The 18249-nt window shown below is 47.8% G+C and overlaps 1 protein-coding gene across 1 annotated transcript in view; it reads left to right on the forward strand.

Annotated features, from left to right (window-relative positions):
- Nucleotides 1–18249, forward strand: part of CAMKV (CaM kinase like vesicle associated) — a 296840-nt gene that overhangs the window by 91220 nt on the left and 187371 nt on the right. The window contains exon 2 of the mRNA XM_078662250.1: nucleotides 4202–4333. Within this exon, the coding sequence (XP_078518376.1) occupies nucleotides 4202–4333 (132 nt within the window). The remainder of the gene's footprint in view (nucleotides 1–4201; nucleotides 4334–18249) is intronic.

The following is an 18249-nucleotide window of genomic DNA, read 5'->3' on the forward strand; positions in this document are numbered from 1 at the left end:
GATGTGGTGGTTGTGGACATGGTGATGATGGACGTGGTGGTAATGGACGTGGTGGACATGGTGGAGGCGGTGGATGTGGTGGTGGATGTGGTGGTGGTCGTGGTGGACATGGTGGTGGTGGACGTAGTGGTGGTGGATGTAGTGGTGGAGGATGTGGTGGTGGTGGAGGTGGTGATTGTGAACGTGGTGGTGGTGGACATGGTGGTGGTGGACGTGGTGGTGGTGGACGTGGTGGACATGGTGGTGGACGTAGTGGTGGTGGATGTGGTGGTGGTGGACGTGGTGATTGTGGACATGGTGGTGATGGACGTGGTGGATGTGGACATGGTGGTGATGGACGTGGTGGTGATGGACATGGGGGTGGTGGATATGGTGGTGGTTAACGTGGTGGTGGATGTGGTGGACATGGTGGTGGTGGATGTAGTGGTAGTGGACATGGTGGTGGTGCTGGCCGTGGTGGTGGACATGGTGGTGGTGGACATAGTGGTGGTGGACGTAGTGCTGGTGGATGTGGTGATGATGGTAGTGGTGGAGAACATGGTGGTGGTGGACGTGGTGGTGGATGTGGTGGAGGTGGGTGTGGCGGTGGTGGACATGGTGGTGGTGGACGTAGTGGTGGCAGATGTAGTGGTGGTGGATGTGGTGGTGGTGGAGGTGGTGATTGTGGATGTGTGGTGGTGACTGTGGTGGTGGTGTAGTGGTGGTGGACATGGTGGTGGTGGAGGTGGTGATTGTGGACGTGGTGGTGGATGTGGTGGTGGTGGTAGTGGACATGGTGGTGGAGGTGGTGCTGGATGTGGTGGTGGAGGTGGGTGTGATGGTGGTGGGTGTGGTGGTGGTGGACATAGTGGTGGTGGATGTGGTGGTGGTGGAGGTGGTGATTGTGGACATGGTGTTGGTGGACGTGGTGGTGGTGGATGTGGTGGTGGAGGTGGGTGTGGTGGTGGTGGGTGTGGTGGACATAGTGGTGGTGGATGTAGTGGTGGTGGATGTGGTGGTGGTGGAGGTGGTGATTGTGGACGTGGTGTTGGACGTGGTGGTGGTGGATGTGGTGGTGGAGGTGGGTTGGTGGTGGACGGGGTGGTGGTGGACGTAGTGTTGGTGGATGTAGTGGTGGTGGATGTGGTGGTGGTGGAGGTGGTGATTGTGGACGTGGTGGTGGTGGACGTAGTGGTGGATGTGGTGGTGGTAATGGTGGTGGACATGGTGGTGGTGGAGGATGTGATGGTGGTGGAGGTGGTTGAAGTGGTGGACGTGATGGTGGTGCACGTAGTGGGGGTGGATGCAGTGGTAGTGGATATGGTGGAGGTGGTGATTGTGGACGTGGTGGTAGTGGACGTGGTGGTGGTGGTGGATGTGGACGTGGTGGTGGATGTGGTGGTGGTGGTAGTAGTGGTGGATGTGGTGGTGATGGTGGTGGTGGGCATGGTGGTGGTGGATGTAGTGATGGTGGATGTGTTGGATGTGGTGGTGGTGAAGGTGGTGATTGTGGGCGTGTTGGTGGTGGACGTGGTTGTGGACATGGTGGCGGTGGATGTGGTGGTGGATGTGGTGGTGGTCGTAGTGGTGGTGGACATGGTGGTGGTGGAGGTGGGTGTCGTGGTAATCCTGCAGGAGTCTGCCAGCAGGCTGTGCAAAATTCAGCAGCGCCTCTAGGCGTTTATTGCAATGCAGGGACTTCACACAGAATTTGGCATCAAGGTATAGTACACAATAAAACATTTCTTAGCACATAATTAAATAAGAAGCTCAAAATAGCTCTTTCGCCATCTCTGGCAAGTATGAATGAACAGCACCATATACCTCTAAGAAACGAGACCAGAACGGGTAGGAATGCGTACAGTGTAGTTTCTGTAAGACTTTCCAAAGTGACCCTAATCAGGACATAACTAAACCTTTCATGTCTATTTTACAATATTTAGATAGCAAAAGACTGGGATCCAATGATGGAGGTGACACCAAAGTAGCAGTAAGCAACAATATAATTTATGGGCGCATTACCTCGGCTATTTAATTGGGTGTGACCTTCAGCGAGCAAAGCCAGAAACGGCGGGGGCGGGGAGCGGATCCCTTTGAAGTGTGATGCCGGCTGCAAGCAAAACAGCATGAGTGAGGAGAGAGGCAAATGGTGTGCGATGTGCACGCGCCCGCACACATGCACTGTAGGCAATCCGCCTATGTGTTGCATATTTGAGAGCCCTTACTTAAGTCTCGCTGAGAACGCATGCGCGTTCGCTCAGTGAGAACTAAAAAAGGAGAAGGAGAAATAAAAGTATTTCTCCTCGTTACCCCAGGCAAGGCGTAGGATTCTGACACATTCCCAGTTTTACAAAATGTTGTAAATCTGGGACTGCATCAAGTTCCATGGATGTTGTGTGGGAACACCCACAGCAACGCCCATGGTACGCCTCTTTCACACAGAGTAATGCGCGAAATGGTCTCATATTTACAAGGCCATGAAAAGTCTAGTAGGGTGACTTTACATGGCCTTGTAAATGTGGGCAGGCCCATTGCGCCACCGGTGCATCAAATAAAGTGACACAAGCGGCGCAATGGGCTTGTAAATAAGTCCCAAAGTGAAAAAGAAGTTCATAGATTTCGCCTTGTGGTTGGCAAGGCGCTGGATAGCTCTAATGTTGCTTGGCCCCCAGACCCCCGAACTGAAGATTTGGCTGAGAGATCTGACGGAATGGAGAGTGGCCGAGGAAACAAGGGTAAAAATGCTATGGAACGATGACAAGCTAGAAGAGGATGCTGAGGTATGATCCCAATTATATAAGCAATGGTGTCAGCTGTCTGATGAACACCCACTCTGAACATATTGACAGTGGACTAGGAATTAGGGTGGTTGCTGTCTCGACCAGACAATTGTACAGCTGTAGACATTCGCTGTCATGGAATATATATGGGTAAATCACCGCTAGTATGCCATGTTTGCCTCAAGCTCACAGCTGATGTACCAGTTATATTTAATACACCATTCATTAAAGCTAATAAAAAATATTTTTTAAAAATATGGTTCACTTGGCATTTTAGTGAGCTTGCAGTAGCATCTGGTTTTACGTCTCCTGAGGCAACTTCCTGTTGCAAAGATTGATCGTTGTCTCTTACTTCGCTAGTCCTTGAATAATTGGTCTGACACTTCGTTTCTATTTCTTCTTTCTCTTTTTCTATCTCTTTCTGACACTTTCATCGTATATAACAGGTCTTTCTTAATCCAGTTCACGTTTATATTAACAATTCTTTGTATACTACATGGTATGTACACTTAGAGACAAGTTGTTTTGAGGTCTAAGGGTTTCAGGAACATACATTTATCAAACAACTGTTAGATTTAATAATGCCTAATTTCTTTAATAATAGTCCTTTTCCATGAAGTCGTTTTAAACAAAAGTGGCAAAACAGAGGGGCATATTTATCGGAGGTTTGCGTCATGCTTGCACCACACAACATGGTACATGCATGACGCAAACCTTTAAGCCAGGTTTTTTAAGACACTCAAAGCCACTTTGCATGGCTTTGAATGGCTTGAAAAAATCTGAATTAATGCAAAGCAGCGCAAATCGCTGCTTTACATTACTCTGTGCAAGAGAAGCATTCCATGGGCATTGCATGGTTGTTCCCACGCAACTCTCATGGTTTTTGATGCATTTCCAGATTTACCAAACCTGATAAATCTGGGAATGAGCCAAAAAAGATACGCCTCCCCAGGAGAGGTGCAACGAGGAGTAATATCTGTATTTCTCCTCTTTACTTCCTATTTCTATGTGCATTCTGCAGCACACATGGACTCCAAGGACTGTTTTTGTGCAGGAAGATGTACCTTCCTGCACAAAGAAAATCTTGCATGCAATGCATGCACACTTGCACCATGGTGCAAGGGTGCCTGCGTTGGCGCTAGGTATCCCATTGTGCGCCAGCACAGGGTGATAGGACAGGAATGTGCCATATGCCTTAAATACAGTGCATTCCTACCCTTTCCCAGGGACGCAGTGAAGTGCAGCGCAGCGCAGCAAGGTGACTTGTTGCACTGCACTGCAACACGTTGTCATAAATATGGCTCAGTGTATCTATGCTACTATGTCCTACTTCAATATCAGTTGCTTCTTGTGTCACATACTCTAAATTAATTTGCATGGTGCAAAGGTTTCTCTGCCATTAGAAAATTTTACATACTTGAACATGCATTCTTTTTTTTCAGGGAAGAATTCTGCGAAATTTTTCGAGCAAAAGAAAAAACAACAGGAAAGGTCTTCACCTGCAAGAAGTTTTTGAAACGAGATGGCCGAAAAGTGCGGAAGGCAGCCAAAAATGAGATCATCATTTTAAAGATGTAAGTGGTTTCAAAGATGATGTTGTTTAATGGTAGTGTGTTATATCAGTTGCAATACTACCAGCGCTTAATTTGTTTTAAAAAAAAAAAAAAGTAGTGCCAGGGCTCTTGTCAGGCGGCCACTGCAGCTTGCACTACACATTGCCTCTGCCATGCTGCCAACGACAGTAAAAACACAGCTAGTAACCGTCACACTCCTACAAGGGTGACATTCAGACTATTCCAGGCCCCCACGCTATAAGAATGGCTTGGGCCACAGGTAATAGCCATTTTTCATCTATATTAAATTAATAATTAACTGTTGTTGTGGTCTTCTTTAAATTAGCCAGACTGTCACAAGCAAGGGTGTTGGCAAAAAAGTTTGTGTGCCGAGCACTGGAAACCACAAGATCAAATTAAGCATTGGATACTACAAATACCTTCATCAATAACTTTGCTAAATTAATGTGCATTTTCACTGACTACCCTAAGTAGCATCGATACAGCATGCTACTTGATATATCAAGTGATAGTGTCTATCCTAGACACTAAATTACAGAGGTTATAAATGAAAGGACCTACAGGGAACGTGTCTTGTTCAGCACACAAACTTAATGGTTTGTGGTGCTTTTCTGGACTCAGGTACAATAGATGAGCACAGTCTTGGGCACACTTGGTGGAGATATCACAATGTTTGTGGAAGTCTTACACGTATTACAAATGCAGTGGTCGACACCAGTGTAAGTTTGAAAAGTTTTTTATCATGAAGCAATGTCTGTATTGAACCAAACAACCAGCCGACACATGTTTCGTCACTAGGAGTGGTCCTGTGACTCTTCAGGGCCTGAAAGCAAACACACTGGAGCCGTCGGGATAACCCGGGTTATCCAGACGGCTCCACTGTCTTCCGGTCTCGCTTCTACCACAATACAGGCGCACCCGCCTCACAGCACGTATATGCCTCGTGGATCTCCACAATTTATCTGCCACCACTTGGGCCCAGGACTGTGCTCATTTTCCAGTGTGGATGCTTCGATTCACACAATTCCGCGGGTTATTGGGTAATTACCCCGACCTGGCGGCACCGTACCTACTCAGGTCCATAGAAGACACCACGCGCATTAGTCTGAGCGCCATTCTTCCTGACCACTAAAAACCCTACCCCTAGCCTTCAAGTACAACAAAGCCCAGATCTAGGAAGTTTTCTTACGCAGGTTGGAGTGCCAAGCTTCCGATGAGAGTTTTTAACACTACGGCAGGTGTCTCTAACAAGTACCTCGTGAGCGGCAAGTAGATCTCCAGGTACCTGTGAGGTGAATAGCTGTCCTGCATGCAGCCCAGCCAAAGACTATCAAAAGTTTTGCTTGGTTAAATTATTATATGCATACCAAAATTAAAAAGCAAGTATTCAAGACAAAAATGTGTGTATTTTCACAGCTCATAAGCTAATGTCTGTTGAAAAACAGTTGAATTTAAAAAATGTGCTTCAAGCTATTATTTGAGTTGGAGAGATGTTATACTCATATTTATACCTTGGTACCAGGGATTTGCATCTATGGCTTATATGTACTACCTATGTAATATTTCAGTTCAATTAGTCAACGCCTTTTTTACATTACTGCTTGAGATGCGATCACTGGGTATCCTAAAGATTAGTCACGGCACCTGCTCATGTGGAGCAATGTTGGACAGCTCTTTCCAAGGCTGTGTTAGATTTACGAAGCATCTAGAACAAAGGCTATTTCATATTTACTCTGGCCTTTGGGCACTCCACATACCAGGAGTCTTACTTCAGAAAGCAATTGCCTGATGCTGAATGACATATGATGGACAGAGAGAGTTTCACAATGTTTGTGGAATGATAGCTCTCAGAGTGTGGAATTAGGAGCCTCCAGGTCAAAACCTCCCTATCCCACGTTGAATTCCTCAGGGTTCATTCCTAAATTACTAATTCCAAAGTTTTTACTATATTTGTGGAACCGCATCCTCATTGGGATACTTGGAAATGGATGGAAGTACCCAAGTCAAACATTAGGATGAAAACTGTCAATATTATCTAAACATGACCTCTGTTTGCTATTTATGGTCTTAAGTGCCTTCACTTTCATTACCAACCTGTTTTTTGTCACTATAATTGTTAGCAAAGGTGGACCGACCTTTGGGCTTCATACTATGTAATTTTTTTTATATTTAAAGGTTCGTGTTGCAAAACTCACACAATCAGATCACTATCAATTTTACTATTGTAATACATCTTAATTCTTTTTTCCATTTAGTTCATAATGTCAAAGATTTTGATATTGCTAAGCACTCTAAATAACACAAGTTACTGTTACCAACTGAGAAAAGCACGTATCCTCAGTGATACAGTACTAGAATATCATGACCTAAACATCATCTCCCAAAAATAGAATCTCCTAAATATACTTTGCTAAAATATTGCTTCACTAGAGTTTTTATCTGAAAGTCCACACTCAATAGAGCACTTTCTGTAAGTGATTTTAAAGCCACAATATTTATGTCAGATTATATTTTAGTTATTTACATTCTGAGATACAACTTGCTCATGATAAACATTGACTCGGTGTGAACTATAGGTAATGCTTTATTCTGGATATTTCTTATTTCTTCCATTCTAGGTTTTCTTTCATTCTATACAACATTTGAGTATTTCCCTGCCACGTGAATCTGCTGCGCCTTTGACCCAGTATCTTTGCAAATAGTTACAATCACAGCTCTTTAGCTTACTCATTCTCTGTCCAGGCTTTCACTCATCCACCTAATTGGTCCAGAAGTACCATTTGTGTTGAATCTTATTATGTCGAAGTTATCCGATTGGGCTCCTTATTTTTTTACTGTTATGTTTTTGTATTTCTAACCAATGTGCTAATGTTTTTATTTATATTTATGATTTATATTTATCTAGAACCTATATGGCACAGCATTCTGTCACCCCTCTGTGTTAGCTCGTTCTTTATAAATTGTATAAGTAACACCCAAAGCAAACCCTCATCAGCAGTAGAGAGTGGCTAGTAGCTCTACAAGAAGGGCCGGACAGGACGTAGCAAGCATCAGGCGTTTTCCCGGGAGGATGGAATGGTAGCGCCGGTTTGGCAACAGAGAAGGACGTTTTTAGGTTTCAACCTGGCGAAAAGCTGCGCAAGCAGCGTTTCGCGCAAGGCGAAATCTTTTGTTTAGAGTATGTGGCTTGGGAATCCGCCCTCTGTTCCATTGGCTAGCTCCATAAATGGAGGCTAGCCATTGGAACAGACATCTGCCCGTCATGGCCGGAGCAGATTCGTGGGCGTTACCGCGATTTTTACTCATCCCACCCCCTTTCCTACGTCATCGCTGCAGTGGGTGTGTTTATTTTTTTTTCTTTCTGCGGCATCCTTCCTCACACCAGCCGGACGGCTCTCCCTGTGAGGACGCAGACCTGACCCGCTCCCTACTCTGAGCCGACACAACAAACCGCCTCCTCCCCCGAAGCCTCTCCCCTCGGACTCTGCAAGCGGAGGCCGCATATCAATGGAGTGCATTCCATCAGGACCCGGACGCCCTCGGAGCTGGAGTGCAGCCAGAGCAACAGGGCGCTGTGTTTAATCAATCCCATCTTCATCGAGGTGCACAACCGGGGCTCCGGGGAAGCGCGAAGAGGCCGGGGAAGCGGGCTTCTGAGGTGAATGGCACGAGCAGGCCTCGCTCGCTCGCCTCCTCCGAGACCTCCTCCACCTGAGCCCGCCGCTGTGCAGAGCCGCGCGGCCGGAGGCAGCAGGCATGCCAGAAATAGAAAGCCGCCAGCTGCGCGTGAGCAGCGACCCCCGCGGCGAAAAAGCAAGCTCCGATCCCGCCACCGCGTCGAAAGAAGCAGTCTGTGCTCGGACACAGGTGCGAGGATCGCTTCGGAGCCTATCTCTTGCCTCAACGCCGCGCTTCGGCTGCAGAATGCGAGGCGAGACCCAGCAGGAGCCCCCCCAGATATGGCCGGGAGTCCGCAAACGGTGGTAGGTAGCCTGCAGCCGGAAGCGCCTATCAACATACAGCGGCTCAGCGACTTGTTCCTATTGTAACGTACCGTTTGCTACCTCTTGTGTTTTGTTTGCTCTTTATACATGCACAATTGTCACTATTGCCCCATGTAACGTAACGTTTGCTTTTGTAACATGCTCACTTGTAATGTTCACCTCATGTATCATTACTGTTCCTATTGTGAAGCGCTCTGACGCCGGGTAAAGTCTGCGCTATATAAAAACGCATAAAATAAATAAAAGAACATGTCCAACCTGGCCCCTGTCACCGATAGTAGTTGCGTGGTCCAAGGACACCTGAAGCAAAACAGCCGGCCGCACCGACTCGCGCCTGAAGTGCAATTTAAACAGCGGTCGAAACGTTTCTTTAATTCTTCAAAATGCGCGGTGCTGCTGCCCGGTGGAAAAGAAGGGCAGTCGGGTTAAAAAGTCTCAAATGTCTGCTTTTTGTACAACTGCCAGATGTGCAAACCCCCCAAGCAGATTACCTCCCACAAACACCAGCACCAGCACCCCCAGAGAAAGCGTGCACCATTGTGAGAAACCAGGGAGGACGAACAAATATATATTAAGCAGCGACAGCATGGGTTAATTTAATGTATTTAAGCAATACACCTCCGCCTCCTCCCCCCACACAAAACACCCTTTCTCAATCATATCTAAGTTGTTCCATTTCCAAGTCATGCGTGAGTAGTTTATTCAGCCCTAGTTACACAAGCATTCTGGTAACTTTTTTCTTTTCTCCTATATAACACTAGGACTACAGGACCCATAAGGCAATGAAAAGTCACAGGAAAGATCAACCTGCTGACGTCTAATATAGGGCAGCTTGCTGAACGTCATCTGAAAATGTAGCAATGTCAATAAACTTAGGCACAATACCTTGGGTGGAAGTGCAAAGATCATTGGCAGGAGGAGCAGCGGGGTCCCGATCAGAATTACAATGCAATGGTAATCCAAATGTCCGTTTCATTTTCTGCATCATTTAACACGTACTTCACTGGCAATTTGAGTGCCGAGTTACTTGCAATGTGTTACTGTGTCGTGTAAGAGTGTGTGGGTCCGTGGGAAGAAAGTGTGTGAGGTGTTGAATGCACTTTGGTGTGTGATGTTTGTGCCCAAATGTCATCCTTTTGCATACTTTTGTTTGTCGGCCACATGGATGGGAGGGCGGGCCCCAGGGTATTCTGATCGTTTTTCCGTGTCTTGTTGCTGTTGTTTCTGTTTTCCGTTACCCCGTGGTGTTGTCTATGTTGTCCCCGTCTCATGTCCTCTCCATGTTTGTTTTACGTGTTTCGAAAATATGACCAAATTAAAAAATACACTTAAAGTTATACTGGCAATGCTTTTTGTACTTTACTTTAAAGAACCGTAGCCTAAACCCATCTGTAGTTTAAGTAATTCAAAAGCTAAACAAAATGTCCTTATGCTTTGCGTAGTGCCCGTGACGAAGTACAGTTAAGCCGCTCCCACTACGAAGTTGTCAGACCATGTTTTTTCACATTCGTTTTCAAGTTCTTGTGTAATTGAATTTTGTTTTGACAGAACGTACTTTATCATGTGCAGTGCTAGCTTCATACATATTTAAGTAGATGTGTCCAATGGAATGAATATTCGTTCGTTGCCCATATAGATTTTAACTTCAAAGAATGTGCACAGGATAGACCGAATTTAAGTGTATTCGTCCCAACTGACATTGACGGGACACCGGGTAGGTGTCTGCGCTCCCTTCCTGTGTCATGGGCGGGTAACTTCGTGTGCTTCGAAGCAGGTTGTCCTCCATGTGTCCTTGTGCTCAGATAGGCTGTGTTCCTCGTGGCCTTTGGGAGCACACCCGTAGTGCAAGTAGTTTTTGGGGGGGGGTAGGGGGAAAAGGGGTGCATATCAAATCAGGTAAAACTGTACACGGCCGATATTAATCTATTAAGCCTTCCGTTTTAAAATCACTCAAAGAACAGTAAGCAAGTATTTGGCTGTGAAACTCGTTCACACTTGTATGCTACATCATGCAGATGTAGCATACATTCTCTTCAGACGCCAGGTCCCCCGCAGACCCACTTTCTACCAGTTGCAGTGATGCCCGCGGGCTGGCCGCCTCACGCCTGGTTATCAGTGAGCCCCGCAGCGTTATCCCAGTCATCTGTCAAGACGCTGGCCCCAGCCACTTTTACATCCACAGAGAAAGCAGTGGGGGGTCGGAAGGGACGCGGCGACGGGTGGGGGAGGGGTGAATGAACTCCATTGCCAAAGTTTACCAATGTTTGTGCACATGCATGGACGTCTTTAATTAATTAATTCTGCTTTAGATGGCTTTGGCATTTATGGGCGTTTAATGCAAATGTCCGTTTCATTTTCTGCATCATTTAAGACGTACTTCACTGGCAATTTGAGTGCCGAGTTACTTGCAATGTGTTACTGTGTCGTGTAAGAGTGTGTGGGTCCGTGGGAAGAAAGTGTGTGAGGTGTTGAGTGCACTTTGGTGTGTGATGTTTGTGCCCAAATGTCATCCTTTTGCATACTTTTGTTTGTCGGCCACATGGATGGGAGGGCGGGCCCCAGGGTATTCTGATGCAGACGTCCTGTTTGTGTGGAGGATGCGTAAGCCACAGGGTTGAAATTCCATGTGCTGTTTGCGTGGGGTGTGTGTGTAGTCCACTGGGTTGAATGCTTGTGTGCCGTTTGCGTGGCGCGTAAATACTCCACTGAACTGAATGCCTGTTTGCTTGGAGTCTGCATACTCCACTGGGTTGACGTTCCATATGCGGTTAGCTTGGTCGGTGAGTACTCCACTGGTTTTAATGCCCATATGCTGTTTGCGTGCATAGTGATTACTCCACTGCATTGAATGCCTGTTTGCTGGAGGGTACATACTCCACTGGGTTGAATGCCTGTGTGCTCTTTGCGTGGCAGGTACATACTCCATCACGTCGAAAGCCTATTTTCTCTTTCCATAGAGTGGGTGTACTCCTGTTTGCATGGAACGTGCATACTTTACTGGGTGTGATGGCCATGCAGAGTATTGGTGTTGAGTTTATTTATGGTTGTGTGTGCCTTTTATGGGTGTGTACTTGAGTTCCCTGTGTGAGGGGGTATGTGAGATTGGGTGTGCTGCTATTTGCTCTGTGTGAATGGTGGTGTTCAGCTCAAAGCTTATTTCCTGTACGGTGTATACATGGTTCATGAAGTTCTATTTTACTTTCATTGTTTCAGTGTTATGTTCCTTTAGTTTGGCTGTTATGTATTCAGTTTCTTGTGTACCTTTTATGTTCTTGTACTTTATTGAGCTACTGTTCGTGCGGGGGGGGGGCGAGTGAGGGGGAGATGTGTGCTATTACCCCAGTGCCCTCAGCTCTTACCCCTCTGCCCTCAGCTCTTACCCCTCTGCCCTCAGCTCTTACCCCTCTGCCCTCAGCTCTTACCCTGCCCTGTGCCCTCAGCTCTTCCTAGGCCCTCGCTTCTGACTCCTGTGCCCTCAGCTCTTACCTCTGCCCTCAGCTCTCACCCCTCAGCCCTCAGCTCTCACCCCTCTGCCCTCAGCACTTACCCCTCTGCCCTCACCCCTCTGCCCTCAGCACTTACCCCTCTGCCCTCAGCTCTCACCCCTCTGCCCTCAGCTCTCACCCCTCTGCCCTCAGCACTCACCCCTCTGCCCTCAGCTCTTACCCCTGTGCCCTCTGCCCTGACACCTGTGCCCTGTGACCCTCACCGGTGACCATGGCCAGCATGGCGGGGGAGATCGTGGCCTTGCTGCTGGCACTGTCGGGCTGGGTGCTGGTCTGCTCCACGCTGCCCACCGACTACTGGAAGTGTGTGGCTCTGTGTGTGTGTGTGGCTCTGCATGTGGCTCTATAGGTATGTATGTGTGTGGGACTCTGTGTGGGTCTGTGTGTTTGTGTGTGGCATTTGCGAGAGATTAAGCTATTGGCATTGTAAATGACAGTGCCATTTATTTATCTATTTTCAAAACCAACACAAATAAAAATGTTGTCATTTACAATGCCAATAGCTCTAACTTTTTCAAAGGCGAGACCGTTGCATTGTAAATGCTTGATTTATCTGTTTTCAAAACCAACACATAAATACAAATGTTGTCATTTACAATGCCAATAGCTATAACTTTTCTAAAGGTGAAACCATTGCATTGTAAATGTTTCGAGACCAAGTGAGTTGGGAAGGGAGCATGTATTGTATTGCACAGTCTTGAATACACTACCTCCTACAGGGACGCCTGCTGACTCTCATCTTGATACTCTTCTGCAGGAGTAAATGCACAAGCCAGTTTTCATCGTAGTGCAAAATGATAACTTAAATAGTTGCAATACAAATCGCATTTGCGAGAGATTAAGCTATTGCCATTGTAAATGACAATGCCATTTATTTATCTGTTTTTTTCAAAACCAACACATAAATAAAAAGTTTGTCATTCACAATGCCAATAGCTCAAACTTTTCCAAAGGCGAAACCGTTGCATTGTAAATGCTTGTTTGTTACTGGGGCCGGTTTTGCCCCAGTGCTGCAATATTGGCCCCTAGTACCAAAAGCAGCATTGCTTCTCACTTGCACCTCCCGTCAGAGCTGGTCAGGACTGCTTTGGGTTCCCAGTCCAGCCCTGCCGACAAGGCTATCAAGAGATGCCAGTTCACAGTAGATGACATTCTAGTGCATGGCATAGACCTTTAACCAATATTAGAAAACTGTAGAAACTTTCTTCAACCCACCCCAATAAAATCCATATTGTAAACCAAAACTGGAATAACGAGTCGTGCTGAAGGAAAGAAGATGGACAGAAGGGAGGAGGAACACCAAAAGGAGCCAAAAGACCAAAAGAATATGAGATGGTGGGAATGAAAATAGCAAGGTGTGAGAGAAGGATTGAAAAAATGGATGAGAGGCGGGACAGAGTGAAGTGGAGAAATACAAAAGGAGTTTGGTCAGACGAGGATATATGTGCAAATGCAAGGGCATGAAGGAAGCGAAATAAAGGCGGAGAAGTGGAAGTCAGCAGAACAAGGGGATGAACAGTCCTGGATCTGGTGGGGTGCACTCTAAGGAGGGAAAAAGTAGGATTGGAGGGAGTAAAGAGTAAGGCAGGAGGATAAACAGAGGTTGAGGGAAGTAACAAGGGATAAATATAAGTTGTGAGAAGTTGGCCTGATGTGCAGTGTTCACTATTCTAGTGATCACTATATATCAGTCCAAACAACCCTTATTGATGATTGGTTGTAAGTCAACCTTATAGACCAGCTATCCTAGTAGCATGGATACGAGCAGTCTAAGGCTAAGACTCTAGAGGGCGTGTTAAGCCAGCTGTTTTACCATCACATTACCCCTTGAACACCCAGTGAAAGGACACCACACAAGTGTTATGAAAATAAACAGTGTATTTATTAGAATCACAACAACCCTGTACTCTTTATGAGGACAGGGTGCTAAGCACACAACAAAACTCTTACGAAAATACTTAAGTTAGCACGGTATACACAAATGCCCGAGGGGCACGAAAAACCATATACTTAAAAAGTGGAATGCGAAATTACTAGCAGGTAAGTACAGGACTAATAGGCTTTGGTATCGCTAGGACTTGACTAGGGAATCGTTAGATTACTTCTAGGAGGCCTAGGGGACTCGGGTGCAGAGTGTGCACTCTCACGCGGGATGCGGGACAAAGTCTATGGAAGCTAGTAACGCTAAAGTTAGTGTTCACGGGCGAACCCGACCTGGTAGGGAGAAAACGACAGTGGATCCTGACCCTTGGATAGTGAGGCTATGCTGGGGCACCGAAATGCCGAAGTTACCTAGCCCAGGGGCTGCAGCTGCATAGGTCTCAAAAGACGTCGGGAATCCTCGTTGCCGGACCAGGAGCCTGGAAGAAAAGATGCTGGCAGGCGACCAGTGAAGAGAGTTCGAGTTGATCCAAGCCTGGATCTGGAAGATGGATGACACCTGAAAGCAGAGGGGACCAAGTTCGTGACTACTAGCCAGTAGTCAGTGGGCACCAGGAGGGCACCGGATGGTAGTCACCTCGACTAGGTGAGTGGGCGACGCTGGCTCTGCAGATCTCACGGACCAGGAGGCGTTGTCGGCGACCAGGATGGAAAGGCGAGCTGTCCCACGATGGATGAAGCTGTCGGCGTCGAAGTTACCCGGGATTGGGCAACAAGCCTTGGCTTATTCAAGCCCACGCGGTGGACTCAAAATGGCGTCTGGAGTGGACCAGGAGGGTCCGGGGTGCTCCTCTTCGGAAAGGGGGCAAGGGCCAGTCTGGAGCAACCAGACCAGCAGCAGTGATGTCGTCGGGCGTCGTTCAGAAGGCCACAAGCCAGCGGGCTAGTAGCCAAACAACGCGGTGAGCAGCAAAAAGCAGAAGGGCCCCACGCAGATCGTGGAGATGCTGGGAGGCTGCACTTCGGTGCTGGAGCTGCTCAGGTTTGGGGCTTCTCGGACCCCAAAGCACTCACCAGGAAATCCCTCGGCGGGCTTGCTGTGCAGAAGTCGTGCAGTCTTGCAGATGGCCGGTCCCTCGAGGTCTCGTCGCACCCACGGTTCTCAGCTGGGCTGTAGAGGTGGGTAGAGGTCAGAGGTGCCAGGGAAGCCGGTTCTCGTCGAACTGGGCAGTCGGATTCCGGAGGAAGGACTTGCAGCAGACCGCAGTGTTCTTGCGATGGTGCCTGCGGATGCAGGGTGACTACTCCTTAGCCACAAGGGAGAAATCTTAGGAAGAAGTCTTGAGTTCCTTTCGTAGAAAGTAGTTTCAGGATTCAAAGATGATCTCATTTGGAAGGGGGCCTGCTCCTACCTTTATCTGGGAAAAGGGGGCTGGCACGCGACTAAGTCCTGCCCTAGGGGTGGGACCAGGAGGGGGGTGGTTACACCCACTTCCTTGGCGGGCTTTTCCCCAGCACAGGGTCTGGAGTGTCCCTGGAACTGGTTCAAGCCAGCCTATGCACAGTGAGCACCGGGGTGCCACGTGCAGTCACCTTCCTCTGAAGCCCTGCCTACCTACAATACACAAAATCCTGTCTGGGACGGTGCTGGCACCGCCCCTGGCAGGAAACCCTTTGTCCTTATCTCCTGCTCTGGGAGGACTCCCAGCAGCAGGAGGGCAGACTTGTGTCTCGGTGGCAGCATCCATTTTGTGGATGCTAAGGCTCTGTCTGACTTTAACCGGGGTTAGGGGTTACATACATGTCGTGTCCCTCTAGAAGGGTGGAATGCTAACCCCGTCGCCAGAATTGGCGAGGGGTTAGTATTCCAATTCGTATGACACCTTACTCGACATGTTTTGATAAAGCGATACCAGAGTTGGCATATAACCGCGAGGATTATAATGCACTTAAGAGTATATGGTATGCGATATCATGGAAACGGCTAAGGGATGGATCCCGAAAGCCGCAGACAGGCTCAGCTCATGCCAGAGCACCATCTCACACGATTCCAAGCACTCTGCCTTCAGGATTGTTAAGGCCTGCCATAGGAGTGACTGATAGGAGATCTGTGTATCCATTTTAGGGTTAGATATAGGTATACTATATCTAAAGCAAAGGGTGAGTACACCACCTTGCCCCAGCTGTCGTGCAGCCAGTTGTGTCAGTTTAGTTAGTCAGCCCAGGGGTGGCATAATACATGCTTCAGCCCCTGGGAGACTTCTGGGTACACCTCAGCCCTGGGTACAGGGACTTGGAGAGGGCCCAGTGCCAATTCAGTACCTGAGTACAATTTGGATAGAGAGAACAGCTAGGCTGTGGGTCTGATTAGCAGGCCCACAGCCAGGGAAAGTCGTAAACCAGTGCAGCAAAAAGCAAAAATCTGGGTGATCATAGGATTGCAGACCCTACTCTCCTACATGACCCCCCCCCCAAACTTTGGGACAATAAACTAACCTTGACCAGGTGAGTCTTCTTGCTCTAAGTGGAAATACCTGGAGAGCCCATCAGCATTGCTGTGATCAGTACCAGGTCTATGCTCCACTGTAAAATCCATCCCCTGTAGGGAAATGGACCACCTAAGCAGTTTCGGGTTTTCACCCTTCATCTGATTTAGCCACAAGAGGGGCTTATGGTCTGTCTGAATGGTGAAGTGAGTGCCAAACAAGTAGGCCCTCAGCTTCTTCAGGGCCCAGACCACAGCAAAGGCCTCCCTCTCAATAGCTGACCAATTTTTCTCTCTGGGTGTCAACCTCCTACTAATGAAAGCAATAGGCTGATCATTACCATCAAAATTCAGTTGAGACAGAACAGCCCCCACACCCAACTCAGAAGCATCTGTTTGGACAATGAATGGCTTGGAGTAATCTGGACTCTTTAGGATAGGTGCTGTGCACATGGCCTGCTTTAGGTCATTGAATGCTTTCTGACAGCTTGCTGTCCACTGAACTTTCTTTGGCATCTTTTTGCTTGTCAGGTCATTAAGAGGGGTCACTATGGACCCATAATTTCTGACAAACTTCCTATAGTACCCAGTCAGGCCCAAGAAAGCTCGAACCTGAGTCTGGGTGATTGGAGGAGTCCAGCCCTTGATGGCCTGTATCTTACTCTCCAGTGGCTGAACCTGGCCTCCACCTACAAGGTGGCCCAGGTATACAACCTGTGTCTGCCCTATCTGGCACTTTGTGGCCTTGATAGTGAGGCCTGCCTTTTGCAGAGCCTCTAACACTTTCCTCAGGTGGACCAGGTGATCCTCCCAGGTGGAGCTAAAGACAGCAATATCGTCTAGATATGCTGCACAGAAGTCATCCAGCCCAGTGAGGACTTGATTCACCAACCTTTGGAAGGTGGCAGGTGCATTTTTCAGTCCAAAGGGCATTACCACAAACTGATAATGCCCTCCAGGGGTAGAAAATGCTGTCTTGGGTTTGGCCTCCTCAGCTAACCTGATTTGCCAATACCCAGCTGTTAAATCAAATGTACTTAAGAAGTTGGCAGAAGCCAATTTATCTATAAGTTCATCTGCTCTTGGTATTGGGTGGGCATCAGTCTTAGTGACTGCATTGAGGCCTCTGTAGTCTACGCAAAACCTCATCTCTTTCTTACCACCCTGGGTGTGAGGCTTTGGCACTAGAACTACTGGGCTAGCCCAATGGCTATCTGAGGGCTCAATGACTCCCATCTCCAACATTTTCTGCACTTCAGTTTTGATGCAGTCTCTAACATGATCAGGCTGTCTGTAGATTTTACTCTTGACAGGCAGACTGTCTCCAGTGTCAACATCATGGGTACACCAATCAGTTTGGCTGGGTGTCAGAGAGAACATATGTCTGAAGGATTGCAGAACTTGCCTGCAATCCTGTTGCTGATGTTCAGTGAGGCTGCCACAAAAGACAACACCATCAACTGATCCATCATCAGGATTCTGAGTGAGCAGGTCTGGGAGAGGGTCACTCTCTTCCTCCTGTCCCTCATCTGTGGCCATGAGCAAGCTCATGTCCTTCCTGTCAACATATGCTTTGAGCCTGTTAACATGGAGCACTCTGAGAGGGCTCCTGGGAGTTCCAAGGTCCACCAAGTAGGTAACCTCTCCCTTTTGCTCAATGATGGTGTGGGGCCCAGACCATTTGTCTTTCAGAGCTGCTGGGGCCACTGGCTCCAGCACCCACACCTTCTGCCCTGGCTGGTACACAGTCAGAACAGCCTTTTGGTCATGCCAAGCTTTTTGAAGTTCTTGGCTGGCCTCAAGGTTTTTAGATGCCTTTTCCATATACTCAGCCATCCTGGAGCGGAGACCAAGTACATAGTCCACTATGTTGGTGGCAGGCTTTTTGAGAGGTCTCTCCCATCCTTCCTTCACCAAACACAGGGGTCCTCTTACAGGATGCCCATACAGAAGCTCAAAAGGGCTGTAGCCAACCCCCTTCTGTGGGACCTCTCTGTAAGCAAACAAGAGGCAGGGGATCAGGACATCCCATCTTCTCCT

Source organism: Lissotriton helveticus, chromosome 9 (assembly GCF_964261635.1).
Source record: "Lissotriton helveticus chromosome 9, aLisHel1.1, whole genome shotgun sequence".
NCBI lineage: Eukaryota > Metazoa > Chordata > Amphibia > Caudata > Salamandridae > Lissotriton > Lissotriton helveticus.